The 24,608-nt window shown below is 41.0% G+C and overlaps 1 protein-coding gene across 2 annotated transcripts in view; it reads right to left on the bottom strand.

The window, feature by feature from the left end:
- The window catches only part of CEP83 (centrosomal protein 83), a 146,600-nt gene that overhangs the window by 72,749 nt on the left and 49,243 nt on the right, over positions 1-24,608 (bottom strand). Inside the window, exons 2-4 of one of the 2 annotated variants that reach the window (XM_062203118.1) lie at positions 20,009-20,278; positions 19,466-19,616; positions 444-536 (exon numbers count right to left, since the gene is read on the bottom strand). In XM_062203118.1, coding sequence (XP_062059102.1) covers positions 444-536; positions 19,466-19,616; positions 20,009-20,181 — 417 coding nt within the window. In that variant the 5' untranslated portion in view covers positions 20,182-20,278. Of the gene's footprint in view, positions 1-443; positions 537-1,506; positions 1,626-19,465; positions 19,617-20,008; positions 20,279-24,608 lie in introns of those variants that run through there. The other variant, XM_062203119.1, reaches the window with a different exon arrangement.

Here is a 24,608-nt window from a genome sequence, read left to right as displayed (position 1 = left end):
AGCGGGTTAAGGGAGAACCAATGGTTTAATAAGCAGGGATAGGAAAAACAGGTTACAATATTAAATAGGGAAATGGATGGCAGTCAATGTAAGCCTCATTGTGAAAGTAACATGTTCACAAAAATTGACAAGAGATGAAGAAGTTAGTCAAGAAATATCAAGAGGGAGAACAGTTAAGGCACACGTCACTCCACAGCAAAGACTAGAATGGTACCACTTGTGAAGCGCCAAGGAAGCACGAGGCGCCAGTGGGAATGGAGGAAGGGGGGCCAGAGGGGTACCGAAGGCCAACCCTGAGAAGCTTTCGAGGCCGCTATAAGGACGAACGACTGAGTAGAAAGGGGAGTTCTGGGAGGCTTTTGAGCCAAGGAATGCTGCTTTCCCTCAAGACTTTCACAGTTACTTAAGGATAAATGTATAGCTCTTCTACACGAGTTACTTACTTCATCCAGATTCCGAAAGCGTTCTCTCATTGGAGTTTCTAATTCTTGTCGTATTTCAGCTCTTAACGATTCCAATTTTTGAGGCGTCAATACCTAACGTGCAGAGAAATACAAACAGTTCTAAATATAAAATTCAAATTTTAAAACCAGGAATTCCCCAAATTTCAAAGACTTTCTCCTCTATATGAAAATGGAGTTCAATTCACTGAAGTTTCCAAATGTAGTTATATTTACAGTAATCACTACATGACCAGAACCACCATTTGAAACAGTATTTTGTTTGTTTTTTGTTTTTTGACAGGCAGAGTTAGACAGCGAGAGAGACAGAGAGAAAGGTCTTCCTTTTTCCGTTGGTTCACCCCCCCCAAAATGGCTGCTACGGCCAGCGCGCTGCGCCAATCCGAAGTCAGGAGCCAGGTGCTTCCTCCTGGTCTCCCGTGCGGGTGCAGGGCCCAAGCATTTGGGTCATCTTCCACTGCCTTCCTGGGCCACAGCAGAGAGCTGGACTGGAAGAGGAGCAACCAGGACAGAATCCGGCACCCATACGGGATGCCGGCGCCGTTGGCAGAGGATTAGCCAAGTGAGCCGCAGCCCCAGCCTTGTGCAATGTTTTATAATTTACATATCTTATTGTTCTAAGTACCTTACATGAACTCAATTATTTAAATCCTACAACGTAGTTAGAATGAGGCATACAGAGGGCAGCACTGCAGTGTAATGGGCTAATCCACCACCTGCAACGCTGGTATCCTATATGGGTGCCAATTCAAGTCCCAGCTGCTCTACTGATCGAGCTCCTGTTAATGCGCCTGGGAAAGCAGATGATGATTCAAGTCCTTGGGATGCTTTACCCATGTGGGCAGCCTGGATGAAGCTCCTGGCTCCTGGTTTCAGCCTGGTCCAGCCCCTGCCACTGCAGCCATCTAGGGAGTGAACCATTAGATGAAAGCGCTGTCGCACTGCCTGCCCCTCTCTCTCTCTCCCTCCCTTCCCCCCCCCCCCCTGTAACTCCACCTTTCAAATAAATAACAAAAAATCTTTAGAGGCCGGCGCAGTAGCTCACTTGGCTAATCCTCCACCTGTGGCACCAACATCCCATATGGGTGCCAGGTTCTAGTTCCAGTTGCTCCTCTTCCAGTCCAGCTCTCTGCTGTGGCCCAGGAAGGCAGTGGAGGATGGCCCAGGTCCTTGGGCCCTGCACCGTCATGGGAGACCAGGAGGAAGCACCTGGATCCTGGCTTTGGGCTGGTGCAGCGCCAGCCATACTGGCCATTTGGGGAGTGAATCAATGGAAGGAAGACCTTTTTCTCTTTCACTCTGTCTATAACTCTGTCAAAATAAAAAAAAAAATCTTTAAAAACATTTCAAACAAATGAGGCATACAGAGAAGCTAAACATTTTAAAGATCACAAAAGACTCAAATGAAGCATCTCTCTCTAAGAAGTTAAAACTGTATTCTAGAAATAACTCACACACACACAAATAACTACACAAATAAGTAAACATAGGTTGATTCACCTAGTAAAGACAAAGATAAAAGATATTTAGAATAGAAACGGTGATGAATGAAAGGAAGAAGAAAAATAAAACTCAGAACTCAAATCCAAAGAGCAGATAAAATTATAATTTGCCTAGGGTGCAAGGACTGAATGGGAAAACACTGGTTCTCAAAGATGAGCTTAACATCATGCTAGACAATAATAAGCGCTACATGAAAATTACAATTGGGAGATCTTGTGCGTTAACGCTGTTAGAATCTTTAGATACTTTAACCATCAAGGTTTACAAATGCCACTTGGAAAAGCTGCACCCTAACTGAGAACACAAGGGAAAGAATCTGGGGACAAAAAAATAGAAGACTCCTTTAAAAAATTTATTTATTCCCTGCACCCCATGGGAGACCAGGAGAAGCACCCGGCTCCTGCCATCGGATCATCACGGTGCGCCGGCCGCAGCGTGCTACCGCGGCGGCCATTGGAGGGTGAACCAACAGCAAAGGAAGACCTTTCTTTCTGTCTCTCTCTCACTGTCCACTCTGCCTGTCCAAAAAAAAAAAAAAATTATTTATTCATTTATTTATTCATTTATTCATTTATTTATTTATTTGAAAGTCAGGGTTACACAGAGAGAGAAGGAGAGGCAGAGAGAGAGCGCGCGCGAGAGAGGTGTTCCATCCACTGGTTCATTCTCCAATTGGCCGCAACACCCAGAGCTGCGCCAATCCAAAGCCAGGAGCCAGGAGCTTCTTCTGGGTCTTCCACATGGGTGCAAGGACCCAAGGACTTGGGCTGTCTTCTACTGCTTTCCCAGGCCACAGCAGATAGCAGGATAGGAAGTGGAGCAGCAGAGACTCGAACCAGGGCCCACATGGGATGCTGGCACTTAAGGTGGCAGCTTAACCCACTACGCCACAGCACCAACCCCATGGAAGACTCTTAATACCAGTTGCTGACTCTTAAATTTATTCAGTATCCACTAGTATCTACCTTAAAAATTATTTTACTTAATCTAAATATATATAATTACATAAATAAAATTAAAAATTCCAAAAAAGATTTATTTGAAATGCAGAGTTAAGGTGGGGAGGGAGACAGAGATCTTTCATCCTCTGGTTCACTCCCTAAATGATGTAATGGCTGGGACCTGGTCAGGCCAAAGCCAGGGGCCTGAAACTCTGCCCAGGTCTCCCATATGGGTGGCAGGGGCTCAAGTACTGGAGCCATCGTCCACATTCTCAGGCACACTAACAAGTCACTGGATTGAAATAGAACAGCTGAGACTCAAACGCAGATGCTGGCACTGTAGGCGGTGCCTTAACCCACTGCACCACAATGCTGGCCCCCAAATAAGCCAACTTAAAAATAAACAAAGAGGCAGGCATTTTGGCATAGTGGCTGAGATGCCCCTAGAAATGCCCACATTCCATATCACAATGCCTGGGTTTGAATTCTGGCTCTGCTCTCACTTCCAGCTAATGCCCACTCTGGAAAGCAGTATGTAATAGGTCAAGTAGTTGGGTCCCCATCATCAAAACGAAAGACTGAGTTCTCAGCTCCAGAATACGGCTTGGTCCAGCCCAAGCTGTGCTGACATCTGGGAAGTGTACCAGTAGATGGGAGACCAATCAATAAATTGCTCTTTAAAATAAATGAGTAAATAGTAAGTTTTTAAATAAGCAAGCAAAATTGTGGTAAGATAACCTGAAAGGCTAAGAGGGATGACTGCTCAGAGTTCACAAAGACGTGTGAATAATTCCCAATCTGAAGAGCCAGACTGAACAGCTTCATTTCAAAGAAAAACAGCGTACTCAGAAGGGTTTTGCCTCCATAAGGAAAATAAGTGCACTCCACTAAGTGCTATTCTACTCCCAAAACCCAAACCTTAAAAGCAGCACACAGAAAGATGAAAACTTACAAGCAATTTAACTGTGTCCCAGAACAAAGCTCAAAAATAAGTTCACAGAAAATGTAGTTAATACATAAGTTCATTTTGTTATAAACATTTTTTGAAACACATCCTGTTTTTCATAAAATACACATTCCATGAATTTTTGAGACTCTTTGTATATGCATAATTTCAAAAATGTCTTGTGTCAAAGCAATCTTGTTTTAAGTCCCTTTTCCACAAACTTTTCAAGGTATTCATACATTTATCAACATAAAAACTGTAGCACTCCACAGAATAAAATTCACAATATCTGGCACCCAATAAAAATTTGCCAGGCATGCAAAGAATCAGGGATGTACTGACCATTCTAAATGGGGGGGTAGGGGGTGGGGTGGGGAATCAATGTTACTATAGACCAAGAAGTGACAGAATTAGCAAAGACATCAAAACAGTTATGGAACTGAGTTCTACATATTAATAAAGACTGAACATGTGAAGCTGAATTAAGGAGTTATTAAAAAGGCCAAAACTGAACTTAGAGATGAAAGCCATCTGAGATTTAAAAAATCACTACATAGATTAGATACCACAGAAGAAAACATCAGTGAACTTAAAAACATAGCAACAGAGTAGGATTCTAAGATGGCGGAATAGGCAGGGAGCACACTATTAGTCCGGGGGGAGAGAAAGTTTAATATAACTGGAGATACTGCAGGGTCAAGGAAGAGTAGGGGATGAAACAGCAGAGGAAACTCTTCCGGAACTAGTGATTCACAGTGGACCTGCGTGGAGAGCGTGGGAGCCCAAGTTCGGGACACCAGCGGCAGACTCAACACACCAGCGCTGGAACGCGAGCTGTGCGGAATTACTTCCCTTTTAAATCAAAAAAAGAAAGAGAGATTTACCACACCTAACCTGGGAGTGTCATCTTTGACACACCCTCAACCCTGAGGAACCAAACACAGCTCTCAGACCACACTCATCTCAAGCCTCTAAGGCTCCACCGAAAGCAGACAGTCCACTTAATATAGAGCCATAGTGTAACAAGAAATAACACCACAGTGAAGAAACCAAATATCTCCAACATGCTAAACAACAAACGCAAAAACCAAACTAACAAGAACAAGGAAGACACTATGACGCCCCCAAATGAAAAAGACACCCCAATTCAAGATTATGAAGATGATGAGATTGAAGAAATGCAAGAAGCAGATCTCAAAAAATTGATAAGAACATTAAGAAGTTCTCAAAAACAAATTCTTGAACTACAGAAATCCTTAAAGGACAAGATAGAAAATCTCTCTCGTGAAAGTTAAATATTAAGGAGGAATCAAAATGAAATGAAACAACTAGTGGAACAAGAAACTCTGATAGTGACTAGAAATCATAATGAAATGAAGAATTCAATAGATCAAATGACAAACACATTAGAGAGCCTTAAAAACAGAATGGGCGAAGCAGAAGAGAGAATATCAGACTTAGAAGACAGAGAACAGGAAAGGAAACAGGCAAACCAAAGAAGAAGAAATTAGAAATCTAAAAAATATTGTCGGGAATCTACAGGATACTATTAAAAAACCCAACATTCGGGTTCTAGGAGTTCCTGAAGGCATGGAGAGGGAGAAAGGATTAGAAGGCATTTTCAGTGACATACTAGCAGAAAATTTCCCAGGTTTGGAGAAGGACAGAGGCATCTTAGTACAGGAAGCTTATAGAACCCCTAATAAACATGACCAAAAGAGATCCTCACCACGACATGTTGTAATCAAACTCACCACAGTGAAACATAAAGAAAAGATCCTAAAAGGTGCAAGAGAGAAACATCAGATTACTCTTAGAGGATCTCCAATTAGACTCACAGCAGACTTCTCATCAGAAACCCTACAAGCTAGAAGGGAATGGCGAGACATTAGCCCAGGTACTAAGAGAGAAAAACTGCCAGCCCAGAATACTATATCCTGCAAAGCTCTCATTTGTGAATGAAGGTGAAATTAAGACGTTTCATAGCAAACAGAAACTGAAAGAATTTGTTGCCACTCATCCTTCCCTGCAAAAGATGCTTAAAGATGTGTTACACACAGAAACACAGAAACATGGTCACCAATATGAAAGAAGGTAAAGGAAGGAAACCTCACAGCAAAAGATCACAGAAAGCTCAGTTTCTCTTTGACATAGAATTAAACTCTGATGCTCTGTTAAATCAATGTGTTAAAGTAATCTATTATGTTCTCTTGATGTCTGTTAAATTCTAATTGTTCAAAAACAGCTGAATTTTTATTAAGAGCTATGGGTTATTTAAATATGTGCTTTTTTCAAAAATTTGAATAATCACCTTGTAACAATGATCAAATTTGGTCTATGTTATGTCATGATTTTAAGAAATCTTATTTCAACCAGATATTTTGGATTTTGAGCCTTCTTGGCAGTCTTGACAGGCATTCAAAAAATCAAAGTTTCAAACAATCTGGTCTCTAAAATTTCCAGTAAATCCTGGACTTTGGTTTTTCCAGTTTGGGCCCAACTGAAAAAAATCGAAGGACCTATGTCTCTCATCTTATAGAGACACCAACTAATCAGTCTATTTGGATTATATTAGAAGGACTGTCAAGATGTGATGTGGTACCAGACTTTAAGTTTCTATAATGGAAAATGCTATTAATACAAATGTTTGAGAATTAAAAAGTCTAATGATCTTGTGTTACTAGACATGATAGTTATCTTAATGAGAAAGCCCCAGAGGCCTAAAGGGTTAAATACTTGTAAAATCCTACAGGTGCTTTCAAAAATACTGTGAAGTAAGCAAGTGCCTCTTGTTGGCTGATGAGTTTATAATTTTAAACATGGCGACTTAAAGTCTTTTGTCATCCACAGTTATATATGATTTGCTGCTCATAAAACTAAAGCGTTGTTGGTTCTGTGTTTAGCGGTCCTCCTATAGGTTCCTATGGACTTTTTCCAGCCACTTCTATTGTATTCAGTACTTTGGGAGGGCTCTGTAAACAGATGAAGCCAATAATGTATTAACAGTACCAACTGAGAGAAAGTATGGTTAAATGAGGTTACTAAAAAGAAAAAGCAATTCAAATCAATGGCAATCTACAAAAAGAGTTAAAGATTTTAAAAGCTATTATTAAAATTGCTATATTGGTCTATTATGCTATATTATATGTGTGTACATATTGTATGTCCACATGGGGAAATTTTATTAAGAGTTTTATTTTAAATGGCTTATAGATAAGATTGTCCATAAATTTAAGCTGCTAAAATCAATCAAAGATACATTTTAATTTGTGGGACCTGAATCTGTGTATCATATGTTTTAGACTTGTTGGTAGAAAGAAACTAAAAACATTTTAGATGGTTGTGCTAAAGTTTACTGGCTAAACAAACTACACCATGTTAGATATTTAAGAGGTGTTTTCAAATACATGATTCTTAAAATTTATAGAAGGCATTGGACCTTCTGGTAAATGTTTTCTTAAGTTGTTATCTAATGGTTGAAACTGTTTGCTAAGTATTCATGTAATATTGCTATTGTCAGCAAGCGATCTAGGACTTGCTCCCTCATTTCTCTATTCTAAGCCCAACTTGTTCTTTCATTTCTCTATTCTCTTCAAGGTAGGAAACTAATTCTATTATGAAGGAATCTGTAGGATGCACAATTTAATCTTTAGACCTTCTAAAAGAGATGGCTAACATTTTTCTGCAATAGCATAGCCAAAATAAGAACTTAAATAATAATCTCATAGCTAGATTTACTTCACCATCAGTGAAGTAAAACGTAGAAAAAACCTCCCTTTCAGACAAAAGGGAAAGAAAGTTTTAAAGTGAGAATATAATTTTCCTCATGGGCATTGTCTACCTTAGAAAAACTACTACGAACATGCCTGTGACTATAGACTTGTAGTTCAGGCCACCGAAGATTAGAGATGGGACTTGGGCACTCCCTTGACTTGCATCCTCTGGTCTGCTTTAACACAAACCAGGAGGAAAAGAAAGCTCGGCATCAGAAGCAATGGGTGGCAGGCCTATTAATGGCTGATCTGTACAGTGATCTGCCCTCAAGGAGACCCAACAGGCCAGTCCACTGCAGTGGCTTTCAATGTGGTAAGCCTGGGCTTCAGCAGAAGTCAGCTTGTGAAGAGCCCTGGCAGCTCTGCCAAGAGTTGGATCACTGGAAATGGACCTGCCCTGGAGTCGAAGGATGCCCAGGTCAGAGCCACAGATCTTATTGGCTCCAAGCTGAAAAGCCCTTCACTCAGCCCAACTTCCAAAGTGACCACTGCAGCTGAGGGGATGGTCAAGTAGGGTCAGCAACATTGCAGGCAGAACTGTAAATTTCTTGTTAGAGATGCCACCTGCCTTTACCTGGCCAGCTCTCCTCCCAGGCCAGCCAAGTAATGAAAGTCAACAGAGTGCCTTCCCCTAGGAGGTTCACACCTCCCTTAGGATATACCCCATGTGAAGAGATAGATAGGTCTGGGCCTCTGAATTTACAAGGCCTAAAGCCCACCAGATTATTATCAAGCCCCTTCTATCAGGTTCTATTTGCCTCTCAATCAGAAAAATTACTTGTAGCTTAGACAGCACCTTTCTTAGCTCCTCTAATAATGACTCTGTCCTTTGTTCTAGGCCCTGTCTAGTGCACTTGGGCCTCATTCCTTTGTAATCATAACCTCTACTCTACCACCAATGGCTCTACTCCCAACCTGTGTGTACTGATGGTCCTCTTCCCCACTTAATGCTGTATAATTGTTCAAACCTGGTAAATGCCACTCTTAGGATCATTGGTTACTATCCTCACTCTGTCTTGTATGACCTTGTCTAAATATGATCAGAGTCGGCAAACTTGGAAGGCTTCCACAGCCTTGGCAACTCATGACGACAGCCTAGGATGGTTACTGGCGCCATAAACTAGAGTGTCAATTTGTTGGGTCAACAACAGGAGCCACTGTGCACTTGCTCCTCATGTGGGATCTCTGTCCTTAATGTGCTGTACATTGTGATTTAATGCTATAACTAGTACTCAAACAGTATGTTTCACTTTGTGTTTCTATGTGGGTGCAAACTGTTGAAATCTTTATACTAAATTGATCTTCTGTATATAAAGAGAATTGAAAATGAATCTTGATGCAAATGGAAGGGGAGAGGGAGCGGGAGAGGGGAGGGTTGTGGGTGGGAGGGAAGTTATGGGAGGGGGAAGCCATTGTAATCCATAAGCTGTACACTGGAAATTTATATTCATTAAATAAAAGTTAAAAAAAAAGTCAAAAAAAAAAAACATAGCAACAGAATCTAAAATGAAATACAGAAACAAAAGAACTAACAGAGTATCTATTAGTTAGCAGACTAATACCAATATTAAAGTACAAATGGAGTCCTCAGAGAGTTGAAAGAGGAGAAAAATGTTTTAGAAATGACATGCAAAATTTTTTTAAGATTTATTTATTTGAAAGGCAGAGATATACAGATAAAGAAGGAGCAAGAGAGAGCAAGATCTTCCATCTGCTGGTTCACTCCTCAAATGGCCACAAAACTGCCAGGGCAGGGCCAGGTTGAAGCCAGGAGCTTCTTCTGTGTCTCCCACATGGGTGGCAAGGGCCCAGGGATCTGGGTCATCTTCTGCTGCCCTCTTAAGCACATTAGTAGGGAGCTGGATTGAAAGTGGAGCATCCAGGGCACAAATCGATGCCCAAATAGGATGCAGGCACTGCAGGTGGCAGCTTAATCTTCTACACAACAGGGCCAGCCCCCATCCAAAAATTTCCTAGGGGTGGACATTTGGTGCAGCAGTTGAGATGCCCACATCTTGTACTGGTGTGCCTGGGTTCAAGGCCTGACTCCACTTCAGCTTCTTGCTTTAATACACACTCTGCGAAGTAGCAAGTGGTGGCTCATGTACTTGAGTCCCTGCTATCCATATACGAGACCCAGAGACTGGATTCCAGCCTCTGCATTCCAGCCTATCCCAGTCCTGGCTGTTGTGGGCATTTGGGGAGTGATTTAGTGGATAGAAGATCTTTCTTTCTCTGTCTCTCTCTCTCTCCCTGTCTCTCTGCCTTTCAAATACAATGAGAATAAACATCTTTAAAAGACATCAAAACGGTCATTATAAAGCTATTATAACTGAATTTCACATGTTCAAAAAACTAGATTGAATATGTTAAGTAGAGATAAGGAACATACAAAAAAAGACCAAAACTGAACTTCTAGTGATAAAAACTTCAATTAGAGATAAAAAGCACACTGCCTGGAATCAATGACAGATGACACATTACAGAAGTAAAGATCACTGAACTGAGAACGTGGCAACAGAAATTATTTAAAATGAAACACAGAAGCGAAGAGACTAAAAATAAATTAATAGACATCAGGAAGACATGGAAGAACGAAGTGGCCCAATACTTAAAGTATATCTGGAGTCTTCAACAGAGGTAGAAAAAAGGTTTTAGAAATATCCAAAATTTTTAGGGGCAGGCATTTGGCATCGCAGTTAAAGTGACACTTGTAATGCCTGCACACCCTATCTGAGTGCCTGGATTCAAGTCATGGCTCTGCTCCCAATTCCAGCTTCCTGCTACTACAGGCCTGGGAGGCATATGCCACCCAGTTGAGACCTGGATGAGTTCCCAGAACCTGGCTTCACACTGACTCAGTCACAACTGTTGCAGGCTTTGGGAGTCAACAAAAAGGCGAGAGACATCTTTCTCTAACCTCCCAGACCCACCTTTAAAATAAATTTGAAAACTTTTTTAAGTTGTCCTAAGTTTGATAAAAATTGTAACCTCACAGAAATATGAAGCTCAATAAACCCCAAACAGAAACATGAAAAAAACAGCAAGCTCATGTCAATCAAATTGCTCAAAACAAGCAATAAAGAGAAAATCTTTAGAGCAGCAGAGTATACCGCATGCACACAACAGAGATAGGGATGATAGCAGATTTCTTACATAAAACAGTGTAAGTGAGAAGAAAGGAATGACTTTTAAGTATTAGGGGCTAAGCCTGTCTAGAATTCGATACTCAGCAAAAATATCTTCAGAAACAAAAACTTTTTCAGGTACCCAAAGCTGAAAACATTTCTCACCAGCAGACTAGCATTCCCCAAAATGTTAAAGTAAGTCCTTAAGCCAGAAGGAAAATTAAAAATGACATCAGATGGAAATGTGGATATACATAAATGAATAAAGAATACTGAAAAATGGTAACTACATAGGTAAATATATGAGTTTTTATTATTTAAAGGATAATGGACATTTGACTATCAAACTCAAGTATTCTAGTCATCAGACCCAAGAATAATGCAGATACATCATATGACCTGGGGCCAGCATTGCGGCACATTGGGTTAAACTGCCATCTGGGATGACAGCATCCCATATATATGCCAGTTCAAGCCCTGGATGCTCCACTTCAGATCCAGCTCTCTGCTATGGCTGGGCCCCTGCACCTGCATGGGAGACCTGGAAGAAGCTCCTGGCTTCAGATGAGTGCAGCTCCAGCCGCTGCAGCCAGTTTGGGAGTGAACCAGCGGATGGAAGACCTCTTTCTCTCTCTCTCTCTCCCTCTCCCTCTCCCTCTCCCTCTCTGCCTCTCCTTCTCTGACTTTCAAACAAATAAATAAGTCTTTAAAAAAAAAAATCCCTAGATTCTACATCAACAGTTGGATATCCTATAAATGTTGGTTTTTTTTTTTTTTTTTTTTTGACAGGCAGAGTGGACAGTGAGAGAGAGATGTAGTGGAATGAGAAGACCATGCCAAGGTGGCCACTGGCAAGCGAGCATCAGTTAGTCAGGAATGGCTTTGAAACCCACCTGGCAATGGAGCCTGTCTGGCGACAGGCTGTGATTGGATGGATTTGAAACTGCCTGGCAACAGGCTGTGATTGGATGGCTCTGGAAACTGCCTGGCGACAGGCTGTGATTGGATGGATTTGAAACTGCCTGGCGAGAGGCTGTGATTGGATGGCTCTGGAAACTGCCTGGCAACAGGCTGTGATTGGTTGGGGTATAGACGGCCCCTTGACCAGAATGGCTGGTCTTGGCTATATAAGCTGTTGTACCAACTGTAATAAACGAGTCTGCCGGCTGCTCGCCTCAAGCCTGCTTTCACCCGACTCCTGGGGTCTGTGTGTTGACTCCGCGCCTCTTGCCCCCACCACGCTGCTCCTCTCAGAAATGAACCCACTGCAACATTGTGGAGAAATCAACGGCAACAGAGAGAGACAGAGAGAAAGGTCTTCCTTTTGCCGTTGGTTCACCCTCCAATGGCCGCCACGGCTGGCGCGCTGCGGCCAGAGCACCGCGCTGATCCGATGGCAGGAGCCAGGTGCTTCTCCTGGTCTCCCATGTGGGTGCAGGGCCCAATGACTTGGGCCATCCTCCACTGCACTCCCTGGCCACAGCAGAGAGCTGGCCTGGAAGAGGGGCAACCGGGACAGAATCCAGCGCCCCGACCGGGACTAGAACCCGGTGTGCCAGCGCCGCAAGGCGGAGGATTAGCCTGTTGAGCCACGGCACCGGCCGGTTCTGTGCATATTTTAAAGATTCTTTTTTTCTTTACCAAATGATTGAATTTGAAAACAGAAAAAATTAAACATGTGATGCAATGCATACATCAATTAGCATGGCTTAGCTGTTTCCCAATGTATACCTACATCAAAACATCAAGTTGTATACTATAAATGCATATAATTTTTGTCATGTTAAAAGACAAAAGGAAAGGCCAGCGCCGCGGCTCAATAGGCTAATCCTCCGCCTTGCGGCGCCGGCACACCAGGTTCTAATCCCGGTCGGGGCGCCGGATTCTGTCCCGGTTGCCCCTCTTCCAGGCCAGCTCTCTGCTGTGACCCGGGAGTGCAGTGGAGGATGGCCCACGTGCTTGGGCCCTGCACCCACATGGGAGACCAGGAGAAGCACCTGGCTCCTGGCTTCAGATCAACGTGGTACGCCGGCCGCAGCGCGCTACCGCGGCGGCCATTGGAGGGTGAACCAACGGCAAAGGAAAACCTTTCTCTCTCTCTCTCTCTCACTATCCACTCTGCCTGTCAAAAATAAAAAAAAAAAAAAAGAAAAAAAAAGACAAAAGGAAAAAAGGATTCAATTTGGTTCATATACTTTTACAACTTTCTAAAACACTGGGAGTTTCATTATTTAGAACAATGAAAAATAGAATGGAACACAAAGGGTTAACCAGTTAACTGCATTTAAACCCCAAACAGGGTCTGGCAATGTGAGGTAGTGGGCGAAGCCGCCACCGGCAGTACCAGCATCCCTTATGGGCACCAGTTCAAGTCTCGGCTGCTCCACTTCTGATCTCTCTCTCATGCTCACTCTCTGACTCTCTCTGCCTCTCCCCTTCTTTCCCCAACTGTAACCCTTTCAAATAAATAAATAAATCTTAAAAAAAAAAAAAACTGCGGCTGGCACTGTGGCATAGCAGGTAAAGCCACCGCCTGCAGTGCCGGCATCTCATATGGGTACTGGTTCGAGTCCCAGCAGCTTCACTTCCAATCTCACTCTCTGCTATACCCTGGGAAAGCAGTGGAAGATGGCCCAAGCCCTTGGCCCCGCACCTGCGTGGGTGACCCAGAAGAAGCTCCTGGCTTCTTATTGGCCCAGCTGGGACCATTGTGGCAAACTGGGGAGTGAACAAGTGGATGGAAGAACTCATTCATTCTCATTCTCTCTCTCTCTCTCTCTCTCTCACTCACTCTCCGACTCTCCTCTCTGTGTGACTCTGACTTTCAAATAAATAAATGTTTAAAAAAAAACTAAAATTTACTAAAATGAATTTAACATATTGATTACTGAGGTCTTACTAAATATGAAAAACTAGAGATTTAAAGAGATACATCAGTATCACTCTTTCCAGGAAAAATCTCCCATTCATTAGTTTTTTACATACTCTGCCCGTTTTCACTGTGGGCTCCAAAAGGTAAGAATCATATTTTATCAATTAATACTTTCATTTGGGAGCTGACATTTATTGTTTCTGAATTCCACAACTGTTACCCTTACTCAACAGATTTAAAGATGCAGACACATCAGCTTGAAACAGTAACAAAATACAGGTTTGTGGGAGCTTACTGTCAAGGCAGTGGCTCTATCTCATAGAAATGAAATGCTCTGAGAACCTTGCTGTCAGTCTTCAGAAAGCACAACACACAGCAAGAAGAAATCATCTGGCTTGTGCCCACTAACTTATACAGTGAAGCAACTGTGCAATACCCAACCAGATCTTCATATGTCCAATTATATCAGAGCTACCTCTTGGAAACAACAATGCTTTAAATTCTATAATGGTATATAGCTCACCACTGGTCTGGGGCCCCAAACATCAAACAAAGACTCAGGAATATTCTGATCCATAAGGTCTATGACAAAAAGTCTCCCTAAGATTTCTACCATGTCTCCTAGAAATCTACTAAAAACAGGGACACACATAATAAAATCTTTCTCTTCCTCCTGATGCCCTACAGCACACATACACCAAAGACTTGGAACTAGAGGATTTGTCCATTCCACTTTATGAAAATTATTCCATGTTAGCCGGTGCCACGGCTCACTAGGCTAATCCCCTGCCTGCGGCGCCGGCACCCTGGGTTCTAGTCCCAGTTGGGGCACCGGATTCTGTCCCCGTTGCTCCTCTTCCAGTCCAGCTCTCTGCTGTGGCCCGGGAGTGCAGTGGAGGATGGCCCAAGTCCTTGGGTCCTGCACCCGCATAGGCGACCAGGAGGAAGCACCTGGCTCCTGGCATCGGATCAGCACAGCGCACTGATTGCAACTCGCCAGCCGTAGCGGCCACTTGGGGGATGAACCAACGGAAAAAGGAAGACCTTTCTCTCTGTCTCTCTAACTCTGCCTGTCCAAAAAAAAAAAAAAAAAATATTCCATGTCCTAGACTTCTAATAGAATATACCCACTACCTGTCTCAAAAGAAACTTAAGAATGCTTCATCACAGGGCTGGCTTTGTGGCACAGTGTGTAGATGCCACTCAGCTACAGTGCCATCCACAACACTTCCAAACCATCCTATCCAGCTTCCTGCTAACATGCTTGGGAAGGCAGTAGAAGATGGCCCAAGTGTTTAGATCTCCACCACACATCTGAGAGACCAGGATAGAGTTCCAGTCTCCTGGTTTGATCTGGCCCAGACCTGGCTGTTGAGGCCATGTGGGGAGTCAAACAGAGGATGAAAGATCTCAGTATGTGGATGTGTGTGTGTGTCACTCTGCCTTTCAAATAAATAAATCTTACAAAGAAAAAAAAAAAAAGACTCTTTCATCATACAACAGTCTAGGAGTCATTAACTACATTAAATCTATAAAAACAAATCTTTTAACATTCTAATATTTGTCATATTAATGATATAAAAAGGTCAATCTTAATTGAAGAGGAACTTTTTGAAGAGCATAAATTAATTAGTTTCTTAATAAATTAATGACTAAAACTAATAAACTTTGATTTTAGTTTTCCAGCAGCCAAAACAAAATGGAAAACATACTATATCATATAATTTTCATTGCCTGCCACAAAAAAAAGCAGTTAATTTTTTTAAGTTCTTTCAGAAATATACCAAATGACTCACCCTATCCTAAAAAAGAAAGGGTTGGGCTGGCATTGTGGCATGGTGGATCGATCAATGCACCACCCGAGATGCCAGGATCCCACATGGGCACCAGTATGAGCCCCAGTGCTCCACTTCCAATCCAACTCCCTGCTTATGCACCTAAGAAAGCAGCAGAAGATGGAACATGTCCTTGGGCCCTGCTACTGACGTGAGAGACCTGGACTGAGTTCAAGGCTCATGGCTTTGGCCTGGCCCAGCCCCAGGCATTGCATCTATTTGGGAGTCAACCAGCATATGAAAGATCTCTTCCCTCTCCCCTCCCCATAACTCTTTCAAAATAAATAAATGTAAAACAAAACAAAAGGGGGGGGGCTAATATGGTAAATAAAAATATGCCAGTTGAGCATCTCTAATCTAAAATGCTGAAATACTCCAAAGCCCAAAAATGTTTGAATGCCAGGTCAATGCTCAATGTTTTGAAATTTGGAGCATTTTGGACTCTTGAATATTCTGAATAGAGATGCTCAACTAGCAAAGTCTATACAAATAATCCAAAATCTAAAAAACTCCAAAACGGGAACACTTCTAGTTCCAAGCATCTCAGATAAGGGATACCCAACCTGTAGAAACAATAGTTAACATGTACTGACCACTTACTGCATCAAAGCACTGTACCATCACTTCCTGTGCACTGTCTCATTTCACTGTTACAATTATCCTATGAGCCAGGCACTATTATCATTCCCATCCATTACTGAAACAAAAATATCCTTTAAATAAATACCTTTTATCTTTTTCTATAAAAACTAGAGATTGTATTGAATCTTAAAAAAGACATTTCTCCAAGTAGACAAGATAATATAGGTATATTTTAAAAACCATTCTTTCATAAACCTTTTTTCTTGCTGATTATTGCTGAATTTACTTAACTTTTAATTTGCACAAAGTGCAAGCATCCATTAAAGCAAATAGCTAAATTACTTCAATGTGTGTGTGTTTGTGTATGTGTGAAGTTCTTTAGCTTATTTTTGACAGATAGGTATCACACAGAAACCTGATATATTTATCTTGAAAAACAAACTTGGTAAGTTGTATTTGTCAGCAAGCATTGGAAAAGTCATAAAACAGAGGAAAACCCAGAGTTGTATTGTGTAAACCCAAGGAACACTAAATGAACTAATGGAGACTACAGGAAGGATGGTTTCAATATCAAACAGAAGTGTACTGGCGCTGTGACTCAGCAGGTTAACGCCCTGGCCTGAAGCTCCGGCATCCCATATGGGCGCTGGTTCTAGTCCTGGCTGCTCCACTTCCAATCCAGCTCTCTGCTATGGCCTGGGAAAGCAGTAGAAGATGGCCTAAGTCCTTGGGCCCCTGCACCTCTGTGGGAGACCCAGAAGAGGCTCCTGGCTTCGGATCAGCTCAGCTCTGGCCATTGCAGTCATTTGGGGAGAGAACCAGTGGATGGAAGATCTCTCTAGCTCTACATTTCTCTGTAACTCTTTCAAATAAACAAAATAAATCTTTAAAAAAAAAAAAAAAGAATCCTTCCTTTTCCTTCCTAGTGTGCGGTGGTATGCCAGAATACAGCTGCAGCACATCAATCTCTGCCTCCATTAAACACAGCATTCCACCCCCCCACTCTATGCATCTCTGTCCCGGTCTCTCCTAAGAATACCAGTCATAATAGATTAAAGGCCTGTCATACTCCAGAATGACCTCATCAACTTAATCAATTACATCTGCAATACTTTATTTTCAAGTAAGGTCATGTTTTGAGGTGCTAGAGGTTAGGACCTCAATACATTCTTTTCGGGATACAACTCAATCCATAATAGATACCAAAGAAAATTAGATGACTATGAATTCTAAGATTCCAAGGCTTGAGGTATGTATGGGACAGGAAGTACAACATTATACATGAACACTACGGTCTGAATTCATTCATTATTGCTGTTCATTCAACAAATATGTATTTTCTAGGCACTGTCCTAAGTATAGGAAATACACTGAAAACCAATGGTTGCCCTTGTGGAGCCAGTATTCAAACAGAATAAAAATGTACCTCCTATGTGCCAGGTACTATAGTTAAAAACATGCATGTTCTTTCATTAGCCCTCATAGCAATGTATCAGATAAAAACTTTCATCCTCTTTACCACATAAGAAAACCAGGTCATGAGACCTAAGTAGTTGTTTGTTGAAGGTCAGCCTCCTCTTTAGGAATTGGCTTTCAGTCATAAAATGTCCTTTCAATCTTCAGTGATATTCCTTGCCTTAAATCCACTTTATTCGATAATAATATAGTCACTTCAGCTTTTTCAAATTTACTTTCTGTCTGTGCTAATAGGTTTAGATGTTATTTTCAAGAAAATACATTTAAGTATTCTGAATCTAATGTGAAATACCTAAAGAATATCTCAGGCACTTCAGGTTCAGTGTTCACAGCTTTTATTCATATATGCCTTCCAAATTTACATTTCTTCTTCAACTCACATTCATGAAGGTTTTATTTGTTTGATTAAATGAACTAAAAATACCTAGGAATGAAACAATAAGTATAGTGATGGCTCCATTCCAAGTTGGTTTTCCCAGCCACGAAAGATTTTAAAAAGCTATGGAATGACAAGTCTCCCATTAAAGGAAATCTGTGAGTTCAGTGCCATGCCAGACTAGGTAACTTGAAAGATGCCTTCTTCTTTTCTGATAACACCATACCATTTGTACCACCTATACTCTTAGGCAGAGATACACAGCTGGCACTATGTAGATTCGAATATAGAAAAACACTATTAATACCATTAATAAGAAACTTGCTGTGGGTTTGACTCAAGTTTAGCTTTACTTTACTTCCCAGGCAAACGAAAAATGAACAATGTAGAAATTATGTAGAGGGACAGGCATTGTGGTATAGCCGGTAGAACTGTCGCCTGCGTCGTCAGCTCCCCAATATGGGCATCAGTTCATGTCCTGGCTGATCCATTTCCCATCCAGCTCCCTGCTAATACATCTGGGAAAGCAACAGAGGAAGGCCCAGGTGTTTGGACCCCGTCATCCACGTGGGAGATCCACACGAAGCTCCAGGCTCCTGGCATAGGCCCAGACCAGGGCTGGCTGTTGCAGTCATCTGGGGAATCATTCAGTGATGGAAGATCTCTCTGTCTCCCCTTCTCTCTCTGTACTTTCAAATAGATACATAAATACATCTTTTTTAAAAAATCTAGAGAAAGTGAAACTCGGGGCCAGCACTGTGGCGCAGCGGGTTAACATCCTGGCCTGAAGCGCCGGCATCTCATATGGGCACGGGTTCTAGTCCCGGCTGCTCCTCTTCCAATCCAGCTCTCTGCTCTGGCCTGGGAAAGCAGTAGAAGATGGCCCAAGTCCTTGGGCCCCTGCACCCACGCAGGAGACCAGGAAGAAGCTCCTGGCTCCTGGCTTCAGATCGGCGAAGCTCCGGCCGTTGCGGCCAATTGGGGAGTGAACCAGCAAATGGAAGACCCTTCTCTCTCTCTCTCTCTCTCTCTCTCTCTCTGCCTCTCCTCTCTCTCTGTGTAACTCTGACTTTCAAATAAATAAATAAATCTTAAAAAAAAAACCCTGAAATTCAGTATTTCAGTATCAACTGTGTTTAGCTTAAGAAACCCACTTATGTTACAACACAGATCTAAATCATATGTACATATTGTTTTAATGTTTTAAGAAGCTGTTCAAAAATTATTTTCAGCTTACTACACTCACAACACATATATAAAAATTAGTAAATATTTCTTTTAAAGCATATCCTTTAATTCTGAATTTTTTTAATCAAACTAGCCTTTCACGTAAGTATTCTGATGAAATATTTAAGTCAGAATAGATAACATAATATCAATTTATATAACAGTTTCATGACTACCCTGCATGGTGGCTAACATTCCAGACTATATGGAACAAAGATTAAATTATACCACCTGGCAATGCCAGAAAATAATCACTAAGGACGTAGAGAAAATTTACCAAATTTACCAAAACTACCTTTTACTAATTCTCTCCACTTTCATATTATCTCAAATGTATCTTCTCACCTGAAGCTTCATTTCTTCTAAGTCTTTTGTTTTCTGCACCAACTCCCCTCTTAGCTCTTCAAGCAGCAGCTGGAATTTTTCCTGGTTAGTTTGCTTCTCACTTAACAGGCGCTTGAGTTCATTTTGTGACTTTATGTACTCATCCTGCAACCTGGTTTTTTAAAAAAGAATTCAATTTTAAGTGTATCCTTTGCTTTTCAATTTCATTTTATATCAACTAACCAATAGTAGAGAAAACTAAGAGTGATGTCACACATGCCATTAAACTTGCAAATATCTCTCCTTTACAGAGATCCATTTAATTATAAACACTGAAGTTTCTGAATGTAACTTTACTTTCAAGGGAAAGTTAGATGCCTCAATACATCTCATTTGATACCATACTTAGTTTTGGATAAAATTACTTTAATGCAAATATCTTACTGTATTTTTAGTTTTAGATGTATATACTAACAAACAAAAAAAATTTTACTGTATATCCAGAACAAACATTTAGCTAAGACAGTTTCAATAGCTAATTTTAAACTAAATTAATTAATTTACCTTGTGTGTTCAGCTTTCAGAGTCTGATAGTTAGTTTTATGATGTTCACATCGTAACCGCTCATCAATTAATACTTTCTGGAACTCAGATTGAGAACTTGTCAGTCCACTGTCCCCACCAGGAGGAAAAATGTTGGGAAAAGTGTCCATCTTGGTAGGTAATCTGATAATCATGTAAAAGCAAGTCTGGTTTTCTTTTTCTTTTCGTTTTCTTTTCAAGAGTTATTTTGCATTTCTTGCTGAGGCAGAATCTCCAGAGGCCAAATTAGACCTGCACAGAGAAATACAATTAGTTATCAGTAAAATTAAAGTTCCTTTGTTGTGACTCTTTTTATTACTATACTTCTTTTCACTTTTATATCAAAGTCCAGTTTTTAGATTTTCAATTGTTCATAAAACAAAATGCAAGAACAGAACTGAATAATATCTTAAAATTTTTTATTCGTTTCCATGCAAAGATTATATGGCCATCAAAGGCAAATCTTCAAGTATTAACCATACCCAAAATAGAGGCATTTCCAATCTGACCCTCCTAGGTTCACAGACCACAGAGTCCTGTTTCCTGAAACTACTGTGGTAAGCTTGAAGTGTATATTCTGGTACCAAACCCAGACTCCCAAATCAGGGGGAAAGCCATTTGTAACTTAGTAAGTGGTTGGGAGAATCAGAATCTTCACAAAGAGGACCTTAAGCAAGTAACCACATCTATGATTAATGTTACGGAGAGTCATTCATTTGACACAAGGCAAACGGCTCAAGCTACAGATTCAACGAGAAATACACAGTGATCACGCCCTATGTGTTTAGGCATTATTCTAAGAATAGGAAACTAAATTATTTCACCTGTCCCCAAAAGCACTGACCCAGTTATCACTGCAGGTAACTAAGTATTCATTCCATCATGAGGCAGATATCTGACCTGGCAATGAAGATGCCCATGTTCCATATCAGAGTGGCTGGGTTCAATTGCCAGCTCCAACACAGGATTCTAGCTTCCCACCAGTGCAGACCCTGGGAGACAGCAGGTGTTTGGTTTCCTGCAATCCATAGCTTGAGCTCCTGGCTCCAGCCCAGCCTAGCCCCAGTCATTGCACTGCATGTACTTGGACAGTGAAATGGGAAATTCTTTCTCTGCCTCTCAAACAAATAAATAAAATTTAAAATGCTTATTACATCTAGAAGTAAAAAATTAATAACACAAATAAGAGTTCAATCTCCTTAATTTCACTAATCATTCTCTGGACTACCATACTTACGTTTTTTCCTGACAGCTTTCCTGAGTTACTGTGAGTGACTTTTTCTTACTACAAGAAAAGATTTTGGCCTAGGCAGACCAACCATAAAATTACTCAGTCTTGCTTGAAAGGTATCATAGCTGATAAATTAGTTTGATGTCTACATATTACATGAGACCTTTACACTACAATTGGGATTGCTGTGGTTTCCAGTGAAATTATATTTTAATAAAAGGGGAAAAGTCCTTCAAGGATGCTTTACACCTCACTCTTATTTAAACATAAACTAGGACTCAACGTCTATAAATCCAGAGTACATTATTTGCAGCAGCTACCAGAAAATCATGCTGTTAAGAATACACAGTTGCCAGAGATTTAATGAAGTGGTTCATAAAACTAGCATGCATTTATGATTCTGCTCTTTGACCTAAATTAACTGTTAAAAGAGAGAAACATACAATAAATCTGTCTGAAACTTTTCAATAATACCAATAAAAAGTATTAAAGGGTTTTTATTTCAATCGGCTGAAAGCTGAAACTACATTAATAAAATAAAATAACTACCCTTTAATCCCACTGCTAGTAAAACAAAGATTTCAAAGCTAAACATCAGTATTTTTTTTTTCTCTCTGATTCCAATTAAGTATACAATAAAGTAAATTTTGCCACTAACTCTTACTTTAAAATGGGAGTATAGTCCTTTTGGGAAAAAAAATTCATTAAGATGAATATATTTGGAACATGAAGTTAAATTTATTTATCACCTTGCCTTTGGGCACTGGAATCAAATAAAAAGAAGTACTTTTCAGTATGTCATCAATTTCGAAATATCCTTCTCTCAATCACCAATCTCAATTCCAATTCCAGTTCCTTTGAAAACATCTATGGGTAGTCTGCTTTGGAATGAATGTGCCCCTAAAAAATCCATGTTAAAGCCCTAATCCCCAACATGACAGTAGTAAGCAGTAGGGCCTTTAGGAAATAATCAGGTTTAGATGAAGTCTCAAGGTTGGAGCTCCCATGATAGGATCTAAATAAGAAGGGAGAGAAACGAGAATTTGCTCTGTCCACCACATGTGGACCCAAGAGGAGGACAGCTGTCTGCAAGCCAACAGCAGACCATCACCAGCCACCAAATCTGCTGGCACCATGATCCTGGATTTCACAGCCTCCAAAACTACGAGAAATAAATTTGCAAATTTCTCTCTAAGCCATTTTAGTCCATGACACCTGGTTATGGTCACCCAAACTAAGAGAGCTCTTATATTTTCCCATACCCAAAAGGATTCTTTGTATTCACAGAATACTATTTTCAATTTCACTTTCTTCTTAAAGCTAATTTTTAGTGACTAATAAAGCTAGACTACATTACATACATTATCAGCAGGTACCATACCCAATCACATGCTATATTTTCTCCTAAAAAGAGAGGAAAAAATTATTGTTAATTTGCACACATGCACACAAAAATCGTTAACTTTTCCAGAAGGTTACTTATATCAAAATGATAAATTTGGGGCCGGTGCCGTGGCTTAAACGGCTAATCCTCCGCCTCCGGCGCTGGCACCCAGGGTTCTAGTCCCGGTTGGGGTGCCGGATTCTATCCCGGTTCCCCCTCTTCCAGGCCAGCTCTCTGCTGTGGCCCGGGAGTGCAGTGGAGGATGGCCCAAGTGCTTGGGCCCTGCACCCCATGGGAGACCAGGAGAAGCACCTGGTTCCTGCCTTCGAATCAGCGCAATGCGCCGGCCGCGGCAGCCATTGGAGGGTGAACCAACGGCAAAAAGGAAGACCTTTCTCTCTGTCTCTCTCTCTCACTATCCACTCTGTCAAAAAAAAAAAAAAATGATAAATTTGGGACCAGAGTTATGGTGTAGCAGGTTAAGTTGCCACTTGTCACGTTGGCATCCTACTATCAGAGCACCAGTTTGAATCTTTACTGCACTGCTTTCAATCCAGCTCCATGCTATCCTGACTGGAAAAAGAGTGGACAATGGCCCAAATACTTAGTCCCTACTACCCAGGGAACACCAGATATAGTTCTTGGCTTCTGGCTTTGACCTGGCCCAGCCCAAACTACTGCAACCATTTGGAGAGTGATCCACCAGCTAGAAATTCTCTTTCTCCTTGTCTCTTCCTCTTGAAACTCTACTTTCAAATGAAAATAAATAAATATCTTTAAAAAGTAGAAACAGGAAATTTAAAAAAGATAAATCTTCTTACTCCCTGACTCAATTCCAAGAATTAACTTTATAAAACTAAGTGAACAAAGAAAATTACTAATATTCTTTGCAACACTGGTTTCAATAAAAAATGAAAAATCAGAAATAACCTAAGCTTCCACAAGTAAAGAACACCCATACTATTAATTTTCTTTAAAGTTAAGAGGATGGATTTGCCTCCACCACCTCCACAGCATGATGAAAAGAGTATGAGAAAACACTTATGTTTGCTGATACACACCAAGAGTCAATTATATGCACCAAACTCGTAACAGTGGTAAATCCTGAGGAAATAGTGGGACAACACTTCTACCCACATGACAGCATGCATTTATTGTTAAATTTTCTTTTTAATAATTCCTAACAATTTCTTAGATAATCAGCAAATTCTCAACAAAATCTCACTCTCATCTCCTAGTGTCCTATCTCAAATCACCCAAAAAACAATTCTATCATGTTATATCCAAATTATCCTAAACCAAGGTCATCCTTCTTGTTTTCCCACTTTTAGTATGGATTCTAGTATTATGATGCCACTTATAAATATCTATGAATTTATTTGTAAAGCAGACTTACAGAGACAGAGGGAGACAGAGATTTCCCATCTGTTGCTTCACTCCGCAGATGGCTACAATGGCTAGAGCCAAGCTGGGCAGAAGCCTGGAACTGCATCCAGGTCTCCCACATGGGTGGCAGAGATCCCATCACTTAGGCCATGTTCTGTCTTGGCAGAGCACATTAGCAGGGAGCTGGATTGGAAGTGGGGCAGCCAGGACTCGAACCAGAGCTCGCATGGGATGCCGATGTTGCAGCGGCAGCTTAGCCACTGCACAACACTGGTCCCATTATGCTAACATTTATCCACACTTACAACCTCAAAACCTTCTCCGCTTTTTTTTCTCAAGTTCCTATCACAGACATCAAATATTCTTCCTTTGAAGTATACCCCATTCTCTTCATTTCTACTTACCGCAAACCAGATTCTTATCACCTCACAAATAAATCATTAGAGCTTTTCTATTTCTGTTTTCCAAATTTTCTCTTAGTCATGCCAAAGTAATGTCATATTAATATTTAAAATTTTTTTACCTGACTTCCTGAGAAAAAGTTTAGACATTCCAGCCTAGTAAGGTCCTATACAATGAGA

Source organism: Lepus europaeus, chromosome 10 (genome assembly GCF_033115175.1).
Source record: "Lepus europaeus isolate LE1 chromosome 10, mLepTim1.pri, whole genome shotgun sequence".
In the NCBI taxonomy this organism is placed as follows: domain Eukaryota; kingdom Metazoa; phylum Chordata; class Mammalia; order Lagomorpha; family Leporidae; genus Lepus; species Lepus europaeus.
Note: the sequence above shows the minus strand (reverse complement) of the source record. Positions and strands in the feature narration are given on the sequence as shown.